Source organism: Indicator indicator, chromosome 3 (assembly GCF_027791375.1).
Source record: "Indicator indicator isolate 239-I01 chromosome 3, UM_Iind_1.1, whole genome shotgun sequence".
NCBI classification, from domain to species: Eukaryota; Metazoa; Chordata; class Aves; order Piciformes; family Indicatoridae; genus Indicator; species Indicator indicator.
This window is the reverse complement of record NC_072012.1, coordinates 46,912,772-46,937,344: the sequence shown is the minus strand read 5'-3', so window position 1 is coordinate 46,937,344 and position 24,573 is coordinate 46,912,772. Positions and strand designations below refer to the sequence as shown.

The 24,573-nt window shown below is 41.2% G+C and overlaps 1 protein-coding gene across 1 annotated transcript in view; it reads left to right on the top strand.

The window, feature by feature from the left end:
* LRRIQ1 (leucine rich repeats and IQ motif containing 1) overlaps nt 1-24,573 on the top strand; it is a 139,594-nt gene that overhangs the window by 27,413 nt on the left and 87,608 nt on the right. The window contains exons 14-17 of the mRNA XM_054399999.1: nt 2,377-2,553; nt 11,090-11,566; nt 13,059-13,197; nt 16,546-16,665. Coding sequence (XP_054255974.1) covers nt 2,377-2,553; nt 11,090-11,566; nt 13,059-13,197; nt 16,546-16,665 — 913 coding nt within the window. The remainder of the gene's footprint in view (nt 1-2,376; nt 2,554-11,089; nt 11,567-13,058; nt 13,198-16,545; nt 16,666-24,573) is intronic.

Genomic DNA, 24,573 nt, shown 5'->3' with positions numbered 1-24,573 from the left:
ACTGAGCTGACTTATTTGCACTCCCATGTTTTCTGCAGATCATTCTGTGAATAAAATTCAATGACTGCAAGACTATTTTGAAAGTCCCATTTGCATTGGTTTAATTCCCACTCTTTTACAAAACTAACTACACTTTCACTTGTGACCTTGAGAGAAAAAGCTTTCTGAATTCCAATTTAGCTGTAAGAACTGACACTTTAGATTTCTTGACCCAATAGAGCTTTTCTGATTAAACAAGAGATTCATTTGTCTAAAGGATTTAAAGTATGGCATACTATAAAATATGGATTTGCTGAATACAGCGTTGACCATAACTTCAGGCAATATGTTCCAGTGAACTTTACATAACCCCCTGATACCAACAGAGGAATTAGTTGTGAAATTTCCCAATTGGTTTTGTACTTTCATGTCCAGCCAGCGATAACACCAACAAAAGTGAAGTAGTAAGAAATTGCTTTTTAAAAATTAAACCCTGGGATCAGCCTGAGCGCTCCTAGGGGAATGTGCTTCAATGCTGTAATGATTAATAGAGCCTCTTAAGTGACAGAATATTCACCAGGAAGTTTTCACTAAATGAAATATTGACTCAGCCCTTCATCAGGAGAAACCCAGCTGGAAAAACTAGTGTTGAGATCCCATAGCTCTAAGACACTTCCAGCATCAATCAGCTTTCATATGGCACTTTTTTTAATGTCTCAGCATCAGCTTTGGCAATTTCTCTCTGTTGTGTTTAGGGACTGTCTATCTAAACCAATTCTTTTGTTCCAAATGTCTTTCAGACAGGATTATTCTTACATCAATGGGCAGGAGAGAAGGAAAGTTTTATACTTTAAAAGCCCTAATATTCTATTTGATTGAACTGCATTTTGGATTATTCTAATTCAGTCATAGAAACTGTCTCTGATTTGAGACTTATTATGTATCATCAGAGCTGATTAATAGTCCTTTATCTCACTGGGAATAGTTTAAGGGAGTTCTAAAACTTGGGAATGGTATTTTTTAATGATAAGGGAACACTGAGCCTGCAAGTATTTTTTTTTCAGAGAGTTCTTAAGTCTTGCTTAAAACTAAATTGTAATCAAAATGCAGAGTTTTGGTGTATTGATTGAAATAAATTTGCAGTCTTGAAGCTTCCAACAAATTTGGTCTGGCACAAGAAACAGATGAAACAAGGTCACAGCACTAGATGATGTTTCACAGTAGCCTAAAAGAGAAGGCATTGATGATACTGATTTTTTTTTAATTGGTAGATACATTTCTCATACAAATTTTTAATTCCTTCAGTGGCCCCAGCTGTCATAACAATGAAATGTCATCTCTGTTGTCATCTCTTTCACTGACCCAAATTCAATATTTCAAAAGTGAATTTTTTTTTTTTCCCTGTCAATTATGTCAAATATCATAGTGGTTTATCACAGTATGTCAGAGGTTGGAAGGGACCTCAAGAGATCATCAGGTCCAACCCTCCTGCCAGAGCTACTACTATTACTTAGGGTAGTCCACACAGGAATGCATCCAGGTGGGCTTGGAAAGCCTCCAGAGAATGAGACTCCACAACCCCCCTGGACAGCCTGTTCCAGTGCTCCCTCACCCTCACTGGAAAGAAGTTTCTCCTCATGTTGAGAATCTTATGTGGTATATGCAAAGGGTAAAGGGAGTGAGACTGACAATGTTTAATATTCTGTGCAGCTTTTAAATCTAAACCATTCAGTGTGTCAACAAAATCAGTGTTTTGTATCAATCCTAGGACTTATTTTTGCTCTGATGCCTGCTAATCAAGTGTATTACAGGTGCCTATGCACAAATGTGACAGATTTTTCCTGTTATTATTTAAGTAGGTAAAATGTTGGCACTGACTTCCCTAGTGTCAGTATCTCAGCAGGAGGCTTCATGCCACCAAAGCATTAAGAAATCTTGCTAAGTTCTGTAAGAACTGGTGGGTGTCAAGAGGGAGGGGACAGGCTCTGCTCAGTTGCACCCTGTGATAGGACAAGGGGCAATGGATAGAAACTACAGCACAGGAGGTTCCACCTCAACATGAGGAGGAACTTCTTCACTGTGAGGGTCCCAGAGCGCTGGAACAGGCTCCCCAGAGAGGTTGTGGAGTCTCCTTCTCTGGAGACTTTCCAGCCCCATCTGGATGTGTTCCTGTGGAACCTGTGCTAGATTGTATGATCCTGCTCTGGCAGGGGCATTGGACTCGATCCCTGGAGACCCCTTTTCAACCCCTAACATCCTGTGATCCTGTGAATAAAGTTTTAGTTATTATATTAATATAAAATGTAAGGCCAAATATCTGTAATTTGTAATCAGTAAAATGGGTGGTTTAGCTTCCTCCCCCCCCCCCAACCTAATTATAACCTTTTATTTTCCAAGGACTTCTTTGTGTGAAGTGCTTCCTAATTTACAGTTTCTTGATGGTGAAATCTTAAACTCTCATACTTTATCCAAGACCAAAACAATTGAAGGATCAGAATCAAGAATGTTTCAGGAACTTTGTCAAGTTCAAATTGAAGAAAATGTTCGACTGAAGGAAGAGGCTGCTCAACTAGGGTATGTATTTATGGGAACTGCATGTGTTTATGTACTGGATGTATTTATGAGAGGCTGGAACACCTCTCCTACAGGGACAGGACGAGGGAGCTGGGGTTGTTCAGGCTGGAGAAGAGAAGATATCAGGGGAGACCTAATAGCAACCTTCCAGTACCTGAAGGGGGCTACGAGAAGGATGGGGAGAGTCTGTTTACAAAGGCCTGCAGTGATTGGATGAGGGGCAATGGCTTGAAATTAGTAGATTTGGATTGGATGTTAGGAACAGGTACTTTAGCATGAAGGTGGTGGAACACTGGATCAGGTTGCCCAGGATTGCAGTTGAGGCCTCATCCCTGGAGATCTTCAAGGTCAGACTGGACAAGGCTCTGAGCGACCTGATCTAGTGGAGGATGTCCATGTTCACTGCAAGGGGATTGGAGTAGATGACCTTAGGAGCTCCCTTCCAACCCAGACCATTCTATGAGAATATACATTACATTCAGAAATATGTTTTCATACATCGTTAGTGTAGGTCTTGGTGTGTTATGAATTTACTGAGCTTTTTGCCTGAAAATCTAGTGTGAGGTGTCCCTGTCCATGGCAAGGGGGTTGGAACTAGATGATCCTTGAGGTCCCTTCCAACCCTAACAATTCTATCATTCTAAAATATATTATGTTCAGAAATAAAGGAGAATAATTTACTTCCATGCAAAAGGGTGTTTCAGGCAGATATTAAAATAAGTGGGCCTTGACTTTTTGTTTAGGTGTGAGAAAACAGGTGGTTGGAAACCTTCAGTTAGTGGTAGTAGAATGAATTTGTAGACAGACAGTGTATCACACTGGTGTGCAGGAATAGTAGCTTAAACCCTGAAAGTGGTATAATCATAAAAATGATTTCCAGCTTTAGCTTCATCAAGCCCAGTTTATCTGTTGGTGCAGTATGCTCTATTTTGGCCTGCATTTATTTTCCATGTGTGCAGAATTTATGTTCTAAATGATGTCAAAAGATTTGACCTCTTTTCAAGCAGTGGATTAGGTGGTTTTATTTACAGGTCTTTGATTTTTGTCATACTTATTACCTTTAGCTTTGTTACCATGGTTAGTTGTCCAATTACTTCAACTTAGACACTGCAAGTTGTAATTTATCATTTTGACTTGCTATCTATACATCACTTTACAATATCAAAGTCCCTCAAACTTCTCATGCTTTCACACTTGGTAATACTGCATGTTTTCTTCTTTCTCAGTTCCTTTTCATTTCCTAGGAGGTTCCCAATTATCTTTGTAAACCTTTTAGAGAAGATGAGGAGGCTCAGGGGAGACCTTATTGCTCTCTACAACTACCTGGAGGTTGTAGCCAGGTGGGGGTCAGTCTCTTCTCCCAGGCAACCAGCAAGAGAACAAGAGGACACAGTCTTAAGCTGTGCCAGAGGAGGTTTAGGCTGGATGTTAGGAAGAAATTCTTCCCAGCAAGAGAGAATGGCCATTGGAATGTGCTGGTTGGGGAGGTGGTGGAGTCACCATCCCTGGAAGTGTTTAGGAAAAGACTGGATGAGGCACTTGGTGCCATGGTTTAGTTGATTAGAAGGTGTTGGATGATAGGCTGGACTTGATGATCTTGAAGGTCTTTTCCATCCTGGTTGATTCTGTGATTCTGTAATAACCAAACTGTCTTGATCTTAGCCAGTACTGAACATTACCCCAGAGCAGGTGAAGCATGTGACATTCAACAATGCTTTAGTCTGAACTTCTCCTCAAGTACTTGGCTGGTTCATGAAAAGCACTCCCTTCTGTTTTTACAACCTATCTGGCTTTCATTTACATGTAAGCCTGTTTATCCATGGTGTCTTGTTACTACATAACACGTTGCATTGGTGTGTTACTGGCTGTTACTAAGCCAACAGGAGCCTTGTGAATTCAACAGACAATTGCAAAGTTCTTTACCTTTGCAGGAGTGACCCCTCGCAACAATACAGCCTGGGATTAGTTGGCTGAGACATTTCTATACAGAAAAGGACCTTTGGATCTGGGTAGATAAAGAAACTGAATGTGAGCCAGCAGTTTGCCCTGGTACCAAAGAAAATTAAGAATATCCTGGCCTGTATCTGTAGGGTCATAGTCAGTAGATTGAGAGTTATTATTGCCCTCTCTTAAGCCCTTATTAACTTGCCTCTAGAAAACTGTGCCCAGGATTTTGGGTCAGCAATACATAAAAGATATTGATAAACTGGAACAAGTTTGGTGCGTGTCCCCTAAGGTGGTTGGGGCTTTAAGCATATGCTCAAGAAGACACAGCCAGACTGTTTGCAGTGGTACATGACAGGAGGATGAGCAACAAGGGCCTAAGCTGAAACAGGAAAGGTTCAGGCTGGTGTGGTCGGTTGATTCCAGCCAGTAGGTAAGCACCCACCATCTGCTTGCTCACCACTTCCCACATGAGCAGGATAAGGGAAAGAATCAGAAAAGCAGAAGCAAGAAAAACCTGTGGAACAAGATAAAGGCAATTTAATAAGTGAAGAAGGGAAGAAGAAAACAAAAGCCAAAAAAAGGAAAGCAACCAAGTGATGCAAAGCAATCACTCACCACCTCCCACCAGGAGACTGATTCCCAATCATTGTCTGAGCAATGGTTACCTTAGAAAGACTTATGCAGGTGGTGTTATATGACATGGCATTTAGTTTTGGTCACTTCTCATCTTTTTCCAGCTTCCTTTCCCAATCTATTTGCTGAGTGGGGCAGAGAAGGTCTTTGACTCTGTCCAAGCACTGCTCTGCAAAACATTTAGTGTTTTATCAATACAGTTTCAGTCACAGATATAAAACACAGCACCATATGGGCAGCTATGATGAGAATTAATTCCATCCCAGCCAGACCCAATACAGAGCTGCCTAGATTTGAAAAGACCTTTAAGAACATCAAGTCCAATTATTAACCTAACGCTGACAAGTCCTTGACTAAACTGTATCCCTAAACACTACATTTATGTGACTCTTCAACACCTCCAGGAATGGGGACTCCACCACTGCCTTGTGCAAGCCATTCCAATGCCTGATAACCTATTCAGTGAAGAAATTCTTCCTAATATCCAGTCTGAACTTCACTTGTTGCAGCTTGAGGCCATTTCATCTTGTCCTATCACTTGTTACTTGTTTGAGCAGACTAACCCCCACCTCCCTAAAACCTCCTTTCAGGTAGTTGTACAGAGTGATAAGGTCTCCCCTGAGCAGCTAGGCATAAGGCAAAACCTTTCACTGTTAGGACAGTGATGATTTGCAACAAATTGCCCAGAGAGATTGTGCAGTCTCTGTTCTTGGAGGTTTTCAAGACCTGTCCAGATAAAGCTCTGAATGAAGGAAACTCTTCAGTACGAGGGTGGTGGGACTCTGCAATAGGCTGCCCAAGAAGGTTGTGGATGCCTCCTTCCTGGAGGTGTTCAAAACCAGGCTGGATAAGGCCTTGATCAGCCTAGTCTAGCTGAGAGGTGTCCCTGCCCATGGCAGGGAGGTTGGAGTAGATGATCTCTAAGGTCCCTTCCAACCTGAGCCATTCTGTGATTCTATGATCTCAGAGTTAACAATTCAAAGCAGGAGGTTTGATTAGAAACCTTCTAAGGTTCCTTCAATTGATAATTTTTCAATGTTTCAGTTTTGTTTGAAAAAGCTTGCAGATACTTGAGAAGAACAAGAGTGGTTAGAAGAAATATGTAAACTTTTTCTACACAACAGGGGGGTTGTGGCATTTTGAAGGTTTTGAGAATTCCTTCAGAATCTTTTTAAGTGGCAATTTGGACATAGTTGAAGCACCTTGTGTCAAATTTAGTTTTGACATTAATTTCTGCTGTGTTAAAGCTATGCTTAATTTGACTAAAAATACTATTTATGGATGGTTTGAAATCTGTTGAAATCTACACTTCTTCAAAGGAACTCTAAACAACTTCTTTGTCTGTAAGCATTAACAGTGTGGCTGTTACATGTACATACTGCAATACTTTAACTGAATTAATGTGACATGGCTGAAGAGCAGGCCAGCAATAAAGTAAAGTTCTGTCTGGTTCACATTTTGCTAAGTTATGAGCCCCTGTAGGTGTGACCTCAAGTATGTAAGCTGCCAAAAGTAATCACTGCTTGCTTCCCTAATCCATGTTTCATGCACCACTGCTGCCCAGTTAAATTGTCTGTGCTGTTTCAGCCTGAAACATCACTGTTCTTGCCATGCTTAAGAGTGAAACGTAATTTAAAATGAAATTAATCCAATAAATGCTTTCTGTCATAGAATCTCTGGATGGAAGCTTTAGATTCAACAAAGGCAAGTGCAGAGTCTTGCACCTGGGAAAGAAGAACCCCATGGATCAATATAGGGTTGGGGAACTGATCTGCTGGAGAGCAGTGAAGGAGAAAAGGACCTGGGGGTCCTGGTGGATGGAAGGTTGACCATGAGCCAGCAGTGTGCTCTTGTGGCCAAGAAGGCCAATGGCTTTCTGGGGTGGATTAGAAGGGCTGTGGTCAGTAGGTCAAGAGAGGTTCTCCTCCCCCTCTACTCTGCCCTGATGAGGCTGCATCTGGAATATTGTGTCCCTCAATTCCAGAAGGACCTCAGGAAACTGCTTGAAAGTGTCCAGTGCAGAGCCACAAAAATGATGAAGGGAGTGGAAGATCTTCCTTAGGAGGAGAGACTGAGGGAGCTGAGGGCTTTGTATCTTGAAGAGGAGGAGATTAAGATGGCCTCATTCATGTTGATAAATATGTAAAGGGTGAGTGCCAAGAGGATGGAGCCAGGCTCTGCTCAGTGATGCCCAATGACAGGACAAGGAAGTTGAGACATAGGAAGTACCATGGAAACATGAGGAAATTTTTTTCCCTGTGAGGGTGACAGAATACTGGAACAGGCTGCCCAGGGGAGCTGCAGAGTCTCCCTCTCTGGAGATATTCAAAACCTGCCTGGATGCATTCCTGTGTGATCTGCTCTAGGTGCTCCTGCTCTGGCAGGGGGGTTGGGCTGGATGATCTTTTGAGGTCACTTCCAACCCCTAACATTCTGTGGTTCTGTGATTCTATCTTGATCAAGCAATTATATAAAAAAAAATAATATGACACCTAGGCTGGAAGGTGGTAAAAATGGGAGGGAAAGCAGTAATTTGTTTTCAGTCCTATACACAGGCGTCTGACTATTGGAGCTTGATCTTTATAAAGAGAAAATTGCAAGAGTTTCATAAATGGTATTGCAGTAGTCAATATGTAAACAGGGACCTCATTCATGTGTTTGTTAGGCACTTTGTAACCTGCAGCTGAATATCAGTAATGATGCTTAGAGAAGTTTTCCCAAAGACAAATTAGATTTTAACAAACTATTAAAAACAAGAAAACAAAACAAAACAAAAAACCCCAAAACCAACAAACAAACTGAGTTAAAATTCCATGTATCAGACTCATGAAAAGTTATACTGGAGCCACAATGGGAAAACCATGACATTGAGCAAAATTTTATGTAGGGGTAGAATATTATTTATGATTCACCTGCAGTGGTGAAGAGAAAACTGCCATTGCTGATAAGAACTGATTTGTTTGTCCGCTGTCTCTTTTCCCTCTGACAGGCTTCTTGGGGAGAGACTTTTTAGGGTGTCAGGGAGTGATAGGACTAGGGGAAATGGACCAAAACTAGAAATGGGTAGATTCAGATTGGATGTTAGGAAGAAGTTTTTCCCCATGAGGGTGGTGAGACACTGGAACAGGTTGCCCAGGGAAGTGGTGGAAGCCTCATCCCTGGAGGATTTTATGGCCAGGCTGGATGTGGCTGTGAGCAACCTGCTGTAGTGTGAGGTGTCCCTGCCCATGGCAGGGGGGTTGGCACTGGATGATCCTTAAGGTCCCTTCCAACCCTGACAATTCTATGATTCTTCTGCTGACTTATATCGGTTTTACTGTCTCATTTTGACACAGTTATGCTCTTTGACTATCCTGGCAATCATTGCAGATGCAATTGCAGTAGGAAATCCTATACAAAAAGATGTCAACTCCATAAGGAGGTCTCCACTGCCATCTTAAATTTACTAAGAAGCAACATTTTGGCTGATTTAAACTTCACTGAGGCATTCAAGGATGAAGGCTTGACTTTCTCCATATCTGTTAAGCCAACTTGTGCATGAGTCCTTACACTTCCTTGGTGGTGTCAGTGAGGTTGCCTCCTCCCTATGTGAAAACGAGCACATCTAGATGTACTGAGAAGATAGTGATGGATACTCGTCGTGGACTGATGTTAGAGCTGAAGTTGAGGCAGTCATTAATAAGTGTCTCTACTTGAATTTCCAAACAGATTAAAATCTGATTCTAATTTCTTTATATTTCCTCAATGTCTCTGCAAAATCCTACCACAAACTGAGAGGTGTCTTTCTGGTAGGAAAGCTACAGATAGCTTTCTACTCTTAGCGTTTATTCATGAAAGCATCATCTTGGTCAGGCTGCCCGGGGGGGTTGTGGAGTCTCCTTCTCTGGAGACTTTCCAAACCCACCTGGATGCATTCCTGTGCAGACTACCCTAAGTGATCCTGCTCTGGCAGGGGGATTTGACCTGATGATCTCTTGAGGTCCCTTCCAACCTCTGATATACTGTGAGACTGTGATGCTCTGGTCTTTAAGTATCCTCAGGGCAACTCTTCTAGCACATTTGTACCTGCTGTGAAAGCTGCGTCCCTTGCCCATCCCTTCCCCTTTTGGCTATGCTTAAATTTGCAGGTGATGTAAATTACTTTCACATTTTTAAGATCAAAGTAGAAGCTGTGGGTTGCCATTTAGCATGAAGGAAGGTGCTGCAGCAAGACTTCCATTTTTATATGCATTTCATTGTGTGCTAAGCAGCCAAGCAGTATTGATGCTGGTGCTTCCATCAGGGTAATGCTGTTTCTTGTTTTGTTTAGATGCTAATTCATGCCTAAAAACTTGGTTGTGTCTTCACCAAGAAGCAATTTCAAAAGAACTAGATTGACCAGACCCTTTGACTTATAATGCAAAAAAAGTAAAAAAAATTACATTAATGGCAAAGGAGGTATTGTGGTATCATAGAATGATAGCGTGGTTTGGGTTGGAAGGGTCTTCCAAAGGTCATCTAGACCAATCCCCTTGCAGTGAACATGGACATCCTCCACTAGATCAGGTTGCTCAGAGCCTTGTCCAGCCTGACGTTGAATATCTCCAGGGAGGGGGCCTCAGCTACCTCCCTGGGCAACCTGATCCAGTGTTCTACCACCTTCACGCTCAAGAACTTGTTCCTAATATCCAATCTAAATCTACTCTTCTCTAATTTCAAGCCATTGCCCCTCATCCTGTCACTGCAGGCCTTTGTAAACAGTCCCTCTACAGCCTTCTTAGAGCCCCCCTTCAGGTAGTGGAAAGTCTCCCCTGAGCCTTCTCCTCTCCAGCCTGAACAACCCCAGCTCCCCAGCCTGTCCTAGTAGCAGAGGAGCTTCCTACTCATTTTCATGGCCCTCCTCTGGAACCTCTCTATCAGGTCCATGTCCTTCCTGTGTTGAGGGCTCCAGAGCTGGGCACAGTAATCGAGGTCTCACCAGAGCAAAGTGGCAGAATCACCTCTCTTGAACTGCTGGTCACGGTTCTTTTGATGCAGCCCAGGATGCCATTGGCCTTCTGAGCTGCAAGAGCACACCGTTGCCTCATGTCCACCTTCTCATGCACCAGAACTCCCCAGTTCTTTTCCACAGGGCTGCTTTCTATCACCTCATCCCCCAGTCTGTATTGGTGGGAATTGTTCCAAAGCAGGTGCAGGACCCTGCACTTGGTCTTGTTGAACCTCATGAGATTCTCCCCACCCCACCTCTCCATCTTGCCCAGGTCCTTCTGCATGACATCCTGAATCTGTACCAATTAACTCATATTTTCTCATACTCATTTAGGTGGTGTAGCACAAAGAACTAATGAGAGCTACACTTTGTAGATTAACATTGCTTCAGTCTAGCACCTTCCCTTATATTGATAAAAATATCTTTATTTAAAAGTTTCAGTTTTCCCAAATTCTCTCTAGGCATTGTGGTTTGGGGGTTTGTTTTTAGCTGTAGTTCTAATCTAAATTTTTTAAAATTACTGTTATTTTTATATTAGCTTTCATAGTTTCCAGCTAAAACTGGATTATTAAGGCTATTACAGGATATATAGCAAAAATGCCTCAAATCCTCTGAAAATTTCAACCTCATATGCCTCTAACCACACAGAAAATTAATAGTGAAATGCATGCTCTGATGTCTGTTTCAAACAGACAGAAGCCTTATAAGGAAAATAAAACTCAGAGTAAAACAAGCAATCTAATGTATATGAGCATATTTTAAATACTGCTAAAAAAAGAAAAAAAAAAGAAAGAAAAACATAATTAAGATTTATAAATGCTGGAACTGTTTTTCAATCAGAGTGATTCACTCCAGGAATATGGAAGTGTCTAAGGATCATTGCAAGTGCAAGGCAATTTAGAAAATAATAGAGGGAAGAGATCTTTTTAAAGAGCATTTTTTGCAGTCTTAAACACATGCAAAAATTTTTTTTTGTGTCTTTTTCAGGGTTGCCTCTTCTGTTGAATCTGCAGAGGGACAATGCTGCTACTTTAAGCAGCTGATGAAACTTAGCGTTAAGCATCGCTGTGAGCACGAGCACGGGGAACTGAACATTACTGACAGAGATGGACCAGAAGCACTGCAAAATCATTTAAAGCAAACATCCACTGGCTGCCTACAGGAAAATAACCTCTTTATCATGGGTGTGACAGAAAATAAACAGGTCTCGTTGGATCCTTCCGAAAGATGGATTACTGCTGGCTGTATTCGGGCCACATCCATTAACTCCTCCATACCTGTGCACCAAAAGGAAAATAAAGAAGATCAGAGGGTGAAGGAGAAGAGCATTGAATCGTGTATTAATTACAGTGGGGAGAGCAAAGGCAACAATAACTTGTCAGCCCAGCTCATGGTGCAACAGTCAGTGGTAGCAGCAAGGAATACAGGAAGGGATCTTCAGCATTTTGAGTGTGATACAGAAAGGTAAGAGAGATGGCAGATTGCTTCCAGGAAGATTGTATGGACAGGCAATAGGAGTGAGGATTGCTTTCAAAAGTTGTAAGAAGAAGGCAATCTTTTTAAGCTCATTAGACAATAAATTGTTATTTTAAGGTGATGCACACTAGATTTCCACGTTAACAGCAATCCTTTGCAATGTTCTGTCAGTTGATGTATTAGAATAAATATGTACTTAGAATAACTTTAAAATACTATATAGCAAAAGAATTTTAACACTTCCTCTTTTTTGCAATATATTTATGACACCAGTTCAGTGATAGATACAATGATAGGGGATGTAAATGCTGGATGGTTTGTAGGAGTTTTGTGGTAGTTTAAATTGCAAATTAGCCTAAGGGTTTTTTTGCTCTACTATTCACTAGACATTCAAGATTCATCTGTGTGGAGTTTATAGTCAGTATCATTTGGAAGACCAGAGAGAAAAATTGCTTAGCTCTACCATCCTACTCCCTTGACCTTAGGCCAGTCTCCTGCTGTTGTGATGACTGAAGAGCTAGCAGCCTGCCCTGCCCTTGGTACTCCTACAACATGCCTCAACCTGCTCCTTAAAAGTTGAGGCAGAGGTGAGGGGCCAATTCAACTTGTTGTGTGCCCCCAGATACTCTCCTTCATGAAACAGACTGGTTTATTACCTCTTTGGAATGCATTTGCTTCTAGTTTGTGTGGTTCTGGATACACAACCAGGGAAAACAGAAGCTGGCATTTTTGCCTTAAGTGGATAAAAATTCAGTTATGATTTCATAAGAATTCAGTTTTTAAAATACATATCTTGAGAACACTAAGAAGAGCAAGCATAGAAGATGTGCCTCTTCATACTGTTTAGGTAAATGGCATCAGTACTTAGTAGGTACTTAAGACATTAATAATTTGTCATAAAATTTATTATTCAGGAAGACCACAGAATTCATCATATCCTCTCAAGAAGTTGAAAGTAATAGTACAGTAGTCTATTATGGAAGAGGAATGCTTCAGAGAAATCATTTTGAAAGGGCTCATTTAGAGTTTTTAGTTAATGTTTTAACTGTAAGTCTGTCGTTGGGGCAGTGCTTTTCAACACAGAGTACAAACTCAGTTACTGATTTTTATAAATGCAAAGCTTATAAATAAACCATGTTTAGGAGTTGGTATACTTGATAAATGCATTTTAGGCAAAAAAAAAAAATAATTCTGGCTTAACCTCTAGAGCCCCCTTCAGGTACTGGGAGGCTACTATTAGGTCCTCCCCAGAGTCCTCTCTTCTCCAGGCTGAACCCCAGCTCCCTCAGCCTGTCCTTATGGGAGATGTGTTCCAGCCCCCTGATCATTTTAGTGGCCCTCCTCTTGACCCCCTTCATCAGGTCCTTCCCCTGTTGAGGACTCTAGAGCTGGAGCCACATGGTTATAATTTTTGAGCTAGGATAACCCAGCCATACTGGTGAACCTATGTCATTCATTAAAGTATTTATTTCTCTACAAGGCTGCATATGGCAGCATCCACGATCCAGTCCTTTTGGCAGCAGTACCAGGCCAAGAGGAAAACTGACCACAGCAAAACAGAGAATCCTTGCTCTATAGAACCTCTGAGACAGAAGCATGAAGCTGCCACACTAATCCAGGTTGGTTTAAAGAAAAAAAAACATCTACTATTGTTTTGTACTTGTCATCTTCTCTCTCTTTTTATTATTTTATTAATAATTTTCATATTAAACATCTTTAATCATCACAAGCTGCTTGTTTCTAAAAGGGAGCCTTCTTCCTGAAAAGTTTTGTAGAATCATAAAGTATTTTCCCTTTATGGAATTCCTGTGAATTAGTTTTGCTTGATTTAATTCTAGTATTATATTTAAGACATCTTTTGCCCATGTTCTTACTGGAGTGTGTCTGTGCTGTTGGACTCACAGACTGGTACATCGTATCTGATATTTATGCACCTAACTGCTCTTCCCATCTTATTCTGTCCTACCTATCCATCTCTTTCCCTCTCTATCTCCCTAAACCAGGATTGCCTCATCCATTCTGCTGTTGGGAATAGACCATGGCCTAGACTGTCCTCTGGTAGAAACAGAGCTAAGAGTTAAAAAGAAAGGATTACTCTGTGCAAGGATTTATAGATTCATAGAATGGTTTAGGTTGGAAGGGACTTCAAAAGATCATTGAGTTCCAACCCCCTTGCCACAGGCAGGGACACCTTCCACTAGACCCTGTTGCTCAAGGTCTCATCCAGCCTGGCCTGGAACACTTCCAGGGAGGGGCCATGCACAACCTCCACGGGCAACCTGTTCCAGCGTGTCACCACCTTCACTGTTTAGAATTTCTTTCTAATATCCAGCCTAAACCTACCCTTCTCAAGCTTCATTCCCTCTCGTCCTATCACTGCAAGCTCCTGTAAAAAGTCCCTTTCATGCTTTCTTGTAGGTCACCTTCAGGTCCTGGAAGGCTACTATTAAGTCTCCCTGGAGCCTTCTCTTCTCCAGGATGAACAACCCCAACTCTCTCAACCTGTCCCCATATGGGAGGTTCTTTAGCCCTCTGATCATCTCTGTTCCTGATCCAGCAGTTCCATGTCCCATTTATGCTGGGGGTACCAGAACTGGATGCAGTCCATGCCTTGGCTCTGTTTAGTTTGATGTCTATATACAGTATTTACCTGCCAAGTTGCCAGGGTTCATGAGATATTCTGTATTTTTCAGCAAATGGACCCTATATTGATTTCAAATTTCAATTCAAGGACGTTCAATATTGTAAGTTTTCTCAAGTTGACAGTGCCCAAGTGATTTAGGAGCCCAAGTTCCATTTGCAGATTGAAATTCTAAGTAATTCATTGGTATCTATTCAACAAATGGGCAGTAGCAAGCTGTTTAGTAAATGTGCATATTAAGTACAAGTACAGAATCATACTACAGGATGTTAGGGGTTGGAAGGAACCTCTGGAGATCTTTGAGTCCAATCCCCCTGCCAGAGCAGGACCAGATTTTTCTGGAGTATATGGTGTAGCTAGTAAATTAAAACTTGATCCCCATAAACTTATTTGATCCATTTTTGACTTCTATTATATATTAAAGTGATGAGTTTCACAAATTTAAATGAGGTGATTCAAGTATACTTCTTTTCCTTTGTTTCAGACCTGATAATTTCCAAAGTTAGCAGGAAAATAACCTTTCATTATTTATCTTCTCTTCATTTTATTTTTTTTTTTTAGATCTCTCTTTTGTTTATTCTTTTGGAAAGAAAATTTTCTCCATTTAATCTCTTTTTGCATTACTCTGTACTACTTTTTATCTATTTGTCCCTCTCTGAACTTTTACCTCATTTGGTTACAACCTTTTTAAAGAAGTGGCTAGACCTGAATTTCATAGGCAGAGATACCATTCATTAGTACAGTGAGACTGTTTTAACCTCATTTCTTAAAAGCTACTAACATAATTTCACTTTTTGATCATGACTGGGCACTGACCTGCTCCTTTCATAGATCTGTGTTAAGAGCTGCCTTACACTTATCCTTCTGCAGACACCATTAGGATGGATTTTCTCCCTTGCATAGAAAAAAATTATAATTGTTGAATGAAATATATTTGTCACTGGATCACACAGTAACCATAGAATTGTCAGGGTTGGAAGGGACCTTAAGGATCATCTAGTTCCAAGCCCCCTGCCATGGGCAGGGACACCTCACACAACATCAGGCTGCTCGCAGCCACATCCAGCCTTAGAAACTTCCAGGGAGGAGGCTTCTACCACCTCCCTGGGCAAACCTGTTCCAGTGTCTCACCACCCTCATGGTGAAGAACTTCTTCCTAACATCCAATCTGAATCTACCCATCTCTATTTTTTTTCCATTCCCCCTAGTCCTATCACTCCCTGACACCCTACAAAGTCCCTCCCCAGCTTTCTTGTAGCCCCCTTCAGATACTGGAAGGCCACAAGAAGGTCTTCTCGGAGCCTTCTCTTCTCCAGACATCAGGATGTTTTGTCTGAACAGTTGTGAACATCTGTAGGAAAATAACAACACTGAAATGATAAGAAAGAAATTCTAATCCATTTAATAATTTTTTCCCCAATAATCAGGATTTGTGTGTATAAATACAATAACATTTTCTATAATCTTTGAAATTAGATAAGCATTTCCTAAAAACTGCTAAGCTAAACATCAAGCTAGAATAGGAGATTTACCTTTCCTGTTCTAGTGCTTCCATTGCAAATCCATTAAATGTCAACCACACTACATCTTTCAGAACAGTAGAAGTTTTCTCTGTGGTGTTTTAAATGCTTAGGGCATCTTGAACTCTAATAATGTCAAACACTGATCCAGAGAAAAGTTCCTCTCCTGAATTTCGTTTTCTTAATTCCATCTATTTAATTTTGTTCTCTTCCTAGATCTGACTCTATGGCTTGGCATGTGTTCCTAACACCTGTTCCTCTTTTTCTAGCACTTAATTCCTAATGTGTTCCTTTTTCCTAGATATGCTTATGCCTACTGGCAATGTTTTATTAAACTAAAGATCTTAGTTAATAAAGAGGAACTGACCTGGGTCAATTGCATGAGATGTCTCCAGGAATTGCTACTTGTAAAATTTAAGACATTTAGTACAAGTGTATTTTTATTCTCAGTAATTTGAAAGTTGACACTCAGATTTTTCTTATGCAGCCTTTCCTTTCAGTTTATAATAGTCCCTGAAGGAATTGTCAAATAATTAATTAGCTGACCCAGGTTTGCAGTTGAGGGAGTTGCAGGATTCCTTTCTGCTTACTTGTGGAGAGCCTCTCGAGTACTCTAAGCTTTAGACATATGCTGGCATTTAATTTGTCTTGTAGTTTTAAATGTCACATAAAGTTCAAAAAACAGATCATTGAGCTATTAAACCAGGGCCCAAGATATTTTATCTTCCTAATGGGATAACACAGAGAATCTGGATTTGGGGTTGATCTATGGCTTTGTGTAACATGCTTTAAATTTTTTTGTTTAGGCATTTTGGAAGGGTTTTCTTTTGCGAAAGAAACTGGCCAGTGCTCTTGCAGCTGTTAAAAGTGACGAAGTGGAGGATGACTATGAAGAAATAGAGGTGGCTGATTTTACATTTTCTGAAGTAAGCACAGCAATTAGCATTAAAACTTCGTGTAAGAAATAAAAGTGGTTCTTCTTAAGCAGTTGATCAAGTGTTAGCAAGAAAAGGAATTGTAAGGACTGCCAGGGCTAGGATGAACATGTTGGATGTCCAGAAATACAGAAGTGTTTGGTGCATATATATATATATATATATAAAATATATAAAATTTAAATGTGTTTGTCATGGCTTAATTGCTTCCTTCTCCTTGATATGGACATGCTGGAATGCGTCCAGAGAAGGGCCACGAGGATGATCAGAGGGCTGGAGCACCTCTCCTGTGAGGACAGACTGAGAGAGTTGGGGCTGTTCAGTCTGGAGAAGAGAAGGCTCTGAGGTGACCTTATTGTGGCCTTCCAGTATCTGAAGGGGGCTACAAGAAAGCTGGGGAGGGACTTTTTAGGCTATCAGGTAGTGACAGGACTAGGGGGAATGGAACAAAGCTGGAAGTGGGGAGATTCAGACTAGAGGTGAGGAAGAAGTTCTTCCCCATGAGAGTGGTGAGAGCCTGGAATGGGTTGTCCAGGGAGGTGGTTGAGGCCCCATCCCTGGAGGTTTTTAAGGCCAGGCTGGATGAGGCTCTGGCCAGCCTGATGTAGTGTGAGGTGTCCCTGCCCATGGCAGGGGGGTTGGAACTGGATGATCCTTGTGGTCCCTTCCAACCCTGACTGATTCTATGATTCTATGATTCTATGTTTCTATATACCCTGGGAGTTACTGTGCTATTAGAACTATAGATATAGAATCCCCATATATTTCTACAGTTAAAAGACAATTAAATTAAAAGAAGGAAACAACTACCTTTCTTCTAAAATATTCAGGGTTTCAGTATTTCAATAACAGATATGAGTCAACAAGATTCGAGTGTGTATTTTTGTTCACTTTCATGCTAGAAGAGAAACAATAATATAGCTGAAAACATAGAAAATGTAGCTGAGATTGAGTGTTGCAGTGTTCCAGTGAAAAGAGCACACCCTCAAAACCAGAGGTGAAGCAGGCTCATTAGCTCTTCTTTTGTCTTATAACAGGTGAAGTGCTATGAAAGATCACAAATCTGAATGCAGTAGTAAATTATGAAGAGAAATATAATTCAATCAGAAAAACCTCACACTTGCAAGGTCTGTGATACCCAGAATCCAGAAATTGCTGCTAGCAATTTTGACAAGTTAATATAGAATTAATGTCCTTTCAGTTTCAAAGAACTGAAATTGGCTCAGAAGTTTCCATTCTAAGAAATAAAAGCATTCTCCAAAGGAATTTGGGGAATAATTTAATGGTAAATAACTGAAAAATAAAAATATCTACGTGATCAATATTGGCATTCAGTAAGCTGGGAAAGGAACCTTTAGACCAACTTTATCTTTTCTAGCCTCAAAAGCCACAATCTACTTGGGAAGCTCTAGACCCTGTATGCATACTAAGGCAAGTGTTGATGACTTATCTATATATTTATCTGGAGCACTGCTTGCTCTAATTGTTTACATTTCTTGGCTGTTCTTTCTTTCTTTTTTCTATGTTTTTAATGGTTTCAGGTAAAGGAAACTGATCATGATGTAGCCATTTGAGACCTAAAAGGATGTGACTGAGAGGTTTTTTTTCATGAATATGCTTACTTGGTTGCTGCACCTTTGCAAGAGCCATCTGTCAATATTTTACTGTAATTATGATACCAAACTGAGTGATGTGGTTGATAAGACTGAAGGATGGGATAGGTGCCATCCATGGGGTCCTGGACAGGCTGGAGAGGTGGGCTGAGGAGAATCTCATGAGGTTCAATAAGGAAAAGTTCAAAGTCCTGCACCTAGGTCAGGGCAACTCTTGATATCAATACAGGCTGGGGGATGCTGAGGTTGAGAGCAGCCCTGCAGGAAAGGACTTGGAGGTGCTAGTGGATAAAAAGCTGAACATGAGCCAGCAGTGTGCACTTGCAGCCCGGAAGGCAAATGGCATCCTGGGCTGCATCAAAAGAAATGTGGCAGTCAGGTCAAGAGATGATTCTGCCACTCTATTCTGCTCTGGTGAGACCTCATCTGGAGTACTGCATCCAGCTATGGCACCTCCAACACAAGAGAGACAAGGACCTGCTTGAGCAGGTCCAGAGGAGGGCCACAAAGATGATCAGAGGGCTAGAGCACCTCTGCTATGAAGAACTGGCACTGTTCAGCTTGTAGAATGCTCTGGGGGGACCTTAAAACTATATTTCAGTATGTTTTAAGGGGATCTACTAGAAGGCTGGGGAAGGATTGATTGGAGAGATAGGACAAGGGGCAATGGTTGGAAACTAGAACAGAGTAGATTTAGGTTGGACCTAAGGAGGAAGTTCTTTACAATGAGAGGGATAAAATACTGGAACAGACTGCTCAGGGATGTGGTTGAGGCCCCATCCCTGGAGACATTCAAGGTCAGACTCCATGTGTCCCTGGGCAGCCTCATCTAGTCGGCAGTGTCCCTGCTGACTGCAGGGGAGTTGGACAAGATGACCTTTGAGGGTCCCTTCCAACCCAATGCAATCTGTGAATCTGTGAATTTTGCAAAAGGGGCTGATGCTATATCCCTGCTGCTGACAGGATTAGATCCTATTTATGTTCCCATGTTTGTGTGGCTCAGAGAGAGTTATGAAACCAAACCTGTTGTTAGTTGGAGCAGCACAGTTTACAGTTGAGCAGTCTTTGGTCATCTGAGCCTTCTTCTGCCATCCCCCTCCCCTGAGAAGATGGCTGGGCTCTGTATGAAATTATTACCAGTGACTTGATGACTTTTTTTCTTTTCCCTTTCAACAGCTATTTTAAGACATATTTTCAGTATTACTGACTCACTGTAAGAGCATGCAAAATGTTTGAGGCAGGAGTCCCAGGAATCATTTGGTAGACAGGAAATGTGAGTGTGTGTAAACATAGAGATCTGTCTCAAATTTTAGGAATTTTCTTCTTTTTTTAAAATTTGAAATATATATTAAAAAAAAAAGAGAGAGAACAGTCTCATTAGTTGATGTTCTCTGATCCCTGGCTTCTTTCAAAAATAATATAAAGCAGAAAGTTGAAGGATTTATTTCTTCACACAGGAAGGAAGTATCTGTTCATATATTAAAGAAGGAAAATAACCCTGGTTTGAATTATTCAGCCAGTAGGCCAGAGTCTTGTATACTCTGATTCACTTGAGCCATTCTCCTTTCACTCTGTCCACTCCAAATAATCCTGTGCAAACTCCATGGCCCACTCTGTTCCAGATGTCTGTCAGAAAGGCAATTGATTTGGGGCAGGTGCTCCTAAGGCCACAGAGAAAAGGAAAGGAGAGGGAAGACAGGAAAAAAAAATGCCAGCTCATTTCTGAGAAGTTTGTACTGTATCAGCCTCTGGAGTTGCCCCACATTTCTTCTTCCCTTTCCCCCCCCCCAAACCTTTATTGAGTTTATTAGGAAAGAAATAAAACATGGCTTTAGGAAACAGTTCTCAAAGTGTTTAGCTTCAGATCAAGAGGATGCTTAGGGGACTTGAGCATCTCCCCTATGAAGAGAGACAGATCCCTGGGGCTATTTAGTCTGGAGAGGAGAAGGCTGAGAGGGGATCTGATCAATGTCTATCAATAGCTGAGGGGTGGGTGTCAAGTGGAGGGGTCCAGGCTGCAGAGGGACCTGGCCAGGCTGGGTCAATGGGCTGAGGCCAATGGTATGAGATTCAACAAGGCCAAGTGCAGGGTCCTGCACTTTGGCCACAATAACCCCATGTAGTGCTACAGACTGGGGAATGAGTGGCTGGAGAGCAGCCTGGCAGTCCTGGGTGAAAACAGCTGGACATGAGCCAGCAGTGTGCCCAGGGGGCATGGAAGGCCAGTGGCATCTTGGCTTGGGTCAGGAGTAGTGTGGCCAGCAGCACCAGGGATGGAATTCTGCCCTGTCCTGGGTATTGGTGAGGCCACACCAAGAGTGGGCTGAGTGCAGTTCTGGGCACTCACTTCAGGAATGATCTTGAGGTGCTGGAGCAGGTCCAGAGGAGAGCAACAAGTCTGGGGAAGGGACAGGAGGGAAAGTCTGATGAGGAGAGGCTGAGGCAGCTGGGGGTGTTCAGCCTGGAGAAGAGGAGGCTCAGAGGGGACCTTAGCACACTCTACAAGTACCTGAAGGGAAGTTGTAGTCAGGTGGGGGTCAGGCTCTGCTTCCAGGCAACTTGGGACAGGACAAGAGGGCATGACCTGAAGCTGTGCTAGGGGAAGTGTAGGTTGGATAGTAGGAAGCAATTCCTGGCAGAAAAGCTGATTAGGCACTGGAATGGACTGCCCAGGGAGATGGTGGAGTCACCATCACTGGAGGTCTTCAAGAAAAGCTTGGATGTGGCACTTAGTGGCATGGTTTAGCTGATGTGGTGGTGTTAGGTCATAGGCTGGACTTGATCTCAGAGGTCTTTTCCAGCCTTAATAATTCTGTGATTCTGTGATTTTATACAGTATTACCTAGTATTCTGCAAAATCACTAGTGTCCAAACATCTACTGAAACCATTTGCAAACCTGCAGTGAGACATGAGGCACTAGTCTTCCTTAAATTACTGTTTAATGTCTTGATTACAAACTCATGTACCCAGTACTCTGTGGAAGGTGAGTCTGTGAAACAGCATGGGGAAAACTCCAGTCTTTGCCAAAAATCTTCTGGTTACTTCATTCATGCACATTGAGCCATGGTATATTTTTAGCACGAGTTTGAAACCATATCACATGACAAAATTGATTACGTGTGATTGACCTGCTCAGTGATTAGTAATCATTTCACCTGAACAATCACTGATAAGTTCTTGTATTCATATCAGCTCCTGGACACTGCTGAAGACATTCAGAGGCAACTGAGGGCAGTAGTGCTTTGTCTCAGTTGTATGTGCAATGTCAAACCCCAGGCTACCCCAGATGAGATGAAAGATCTGGTCAACAGATGTCTCAGAAAGTATGAGCCTGGTATTTTGTGATATTTTCATGTCTTTCATGTGGACTTTGGAGAATTCCAGCCTATATGCTCCAGAGAGCTGATCTTAAGGCAACCTTTCATCAAGAGTCCCTCTATGTAGCAAATGCTCTCTGCAAGGCAGAGCTCACTTTACCTCTGGTGGGCAAAGTCTGACAGCAGATTTGTGTGACACAGCTCTTGCGTTCTGTACCATCTAACCATCAGCATTGTTGGAGTGAAATGTGAGTCAAATGTACAAGGGTTGAACTTGCTGGCGTGTCAGAAAACTAATCCAGTTGAATAGGATGAATATTAAGACAATTCTTTCCTCCTAATAATGGCCATTGAATAAAGTCTTTTCCTACTCTGAGTGAACCTATGGAAAGAGGTTGGTTTTTTTTTCATTTAGTTTAAATCAGGGCTAATCTAGTCATCCCTTTTTAGAAAAACAAAGTAACCTTGTAGGTTGCAACCAAGCTAAAAGAAAATCCATCACTGCTTCCTTCATCAAAGGGGATAATTCTGTTGTCTTGAGCCATAGCATTGTTCTGCTTCTGAGCTCAGTTATATACATCTTTAAAATCCCTTTGAAATTACTGATCAGGAGTTTCCTTCACAGTTTAGTTTTACACACCCACATTCAGATACATAGCCATGCCTTTTTTTTTTTTTTTTTTTGCTTGCTTTCCATGGCACTATGGTAGCATCTCCCCTATGAAGAGAGACTGAGAGCCTTGGGCCTGTTTAGTCTTGAAAAGAGAAGAATAAGAGGGGATCTGATCAATGTCTATCAATATCTGAGGGGTGGGTGTCAAGTGGAGGGGGCCAGGCTCTTTTGGGTGGTGCACAGGAATAAGACAAGGAACAATGGGTTCAAACTTGAACATAGAAGGCTTCATCTCAATGTGAGGAGAAACTTCTTTTCAGTGGGGGTGAGGGAGCACTGGAACAGGCTGCCCAGAGCAGGATCACCTAGAGTAGGTCACACAGGAACACAAATTTCTAGAGAACAAAAGTACAGATCTCAAAAGATTGAAGGTGTTGAGACTACAATTATGAATCAACCAATTACAACTCATATATTTGGGGTTTATGCATAATTTATTTCAAATAGAAGAGTTAGTGCTAGCTAGAAGGAGGACAGTGTAAATTAAGCTGAGATATTTTTTAGAGATATCTTCTTTTTAGTGCAGTTAAAGATTTATCATCAGTTTCAAAAAATGTTTGCACCTTAGTCCTCCTTTGCTCTTTATCTTCCAAATATTTTTTTTTTGTTCTGATTTCTGAGGTAGAGACTTCTTAAAAAAAAAAAAGAGAGAGGAAAAAGTTGGGTGAAATGGAATCAAAGTTCTCCTGAGATATGAACTTTAAAACATATTGAAGGTTAAATGGCTATAAACTAGTAACTAGTCTATTTCTTTCACCCTGTGCTTCCACCTGACTTTTCTTCCTTTAAAAAAACCTACAAAGTGAAATGCAGCTTTCCTTGCTGTTGTGTTTTTAGTATTCATTCCCCAAACTGGATAGAACGTTTTGGGTTATCTTCCTTTGAAACTGTGTATTTTTGAATGTTTGAGGGATGGGGATGAGGGGTCCCTGGGGTGGTTTTGTTTATTGTTGGTTTTAGTTCATTGCCTCGTGAAAATTCTGTGTGTTGGTTTGTAAAAGGGTTTATAGGGTCATACCAGCTAAAATGTGCGTAGTGTGGCAGAGTCAGAGAGGGGAAGACCTGAAGATTCTTATCATTTTAATGGGGAAAGCTGCATCTGGGTCTTGGAGCCATTTTTTAGGGGTAGCCTGAAGGTGTCAGGAGCCTGATATTTATTGAGGGAGTCTCCATCAGAAAAGATTTTTGAAGCATACATTTCTGATGCTTACTTGAACCATGTCTAACCTCTGAAGCTGAGGTTACCATTTACCCATCTGTATTTTTTATTCCTGTACTCAAAAAAAGGTGTAGGACCCAGACCTTCCTTTGAACACTGTCAGGCTTAAGACAAAAATGCATTTCTAGAAAAGTTTGGGTCACATAGGTCAGGAATGACTGACAGGAACCACAATAAGATTCAGACTTTTGGAAGAGCCAATTATGTCTGTGTGCATTTTTGTGAACACAAACTTCTAGGGTCCTCACAATTTTTATTATTCGTTTACTTTCGTCTTCTGAAATTGTTTCCATCATTTCAGTCATATGGATTTAGAGAAACCACATGGGTACATATGTTAAATATATATATGTGTGTGTGTGTGTGTGTATGTGTGTGTATATACATATGTATTAGAATTTGACAGAACAATTTTCACAGCTTATTAATCAGTTTGGGAAAATGATGTTTGGAGAAGGTATATCCCCAATAACATTTTCTCATATACTTCTCTGAGCAGGATGTTGTGATTTCTTTTTTTGTTTTTCAGTATTATTCCCATTATAGCCTTCTTATAAATGGAAACTACACAACTATGCTTGTCCTCTAGTTTTCCTGCAAGAATTTTGCTCTTAATAACTAACCAGCATTTGTATGGCTGTGCAATCACTTAGGGTCGATGAATCATTGCAGTGTTTGTCTGGAGTTTGTATGACATTCACTACTTGTTTTGTTTTGGGGTGGGTTTTTTTGGCTGAAAACATTATTTGGTTTTTGTAGTCATATGAATGCAACATGCCCAGATTTCTCTCCTAATTCTCTTGTCTCTTATAAAGTTGTGGTTGGAAAAGAAGCACTGCCAAAAGGTTAAAACAACCTTCGTTAGGGTGCTGACCTATTTAGTGTCACCATATAAAATATGTGAAAAGGTGTGAAAGGCAAACCCAGAGAAAAAGGTTATTTTTCCTTCTGTTTTCTCTAAGATGTATCATCACTAACCTGGCTAATTACAGAGAAGTCCACATAGAGATTTTTATAATATTGTTCAAATATTTTTTAAATGCTTTTATGTTGTTCAACAGAAATGACAGGACTTA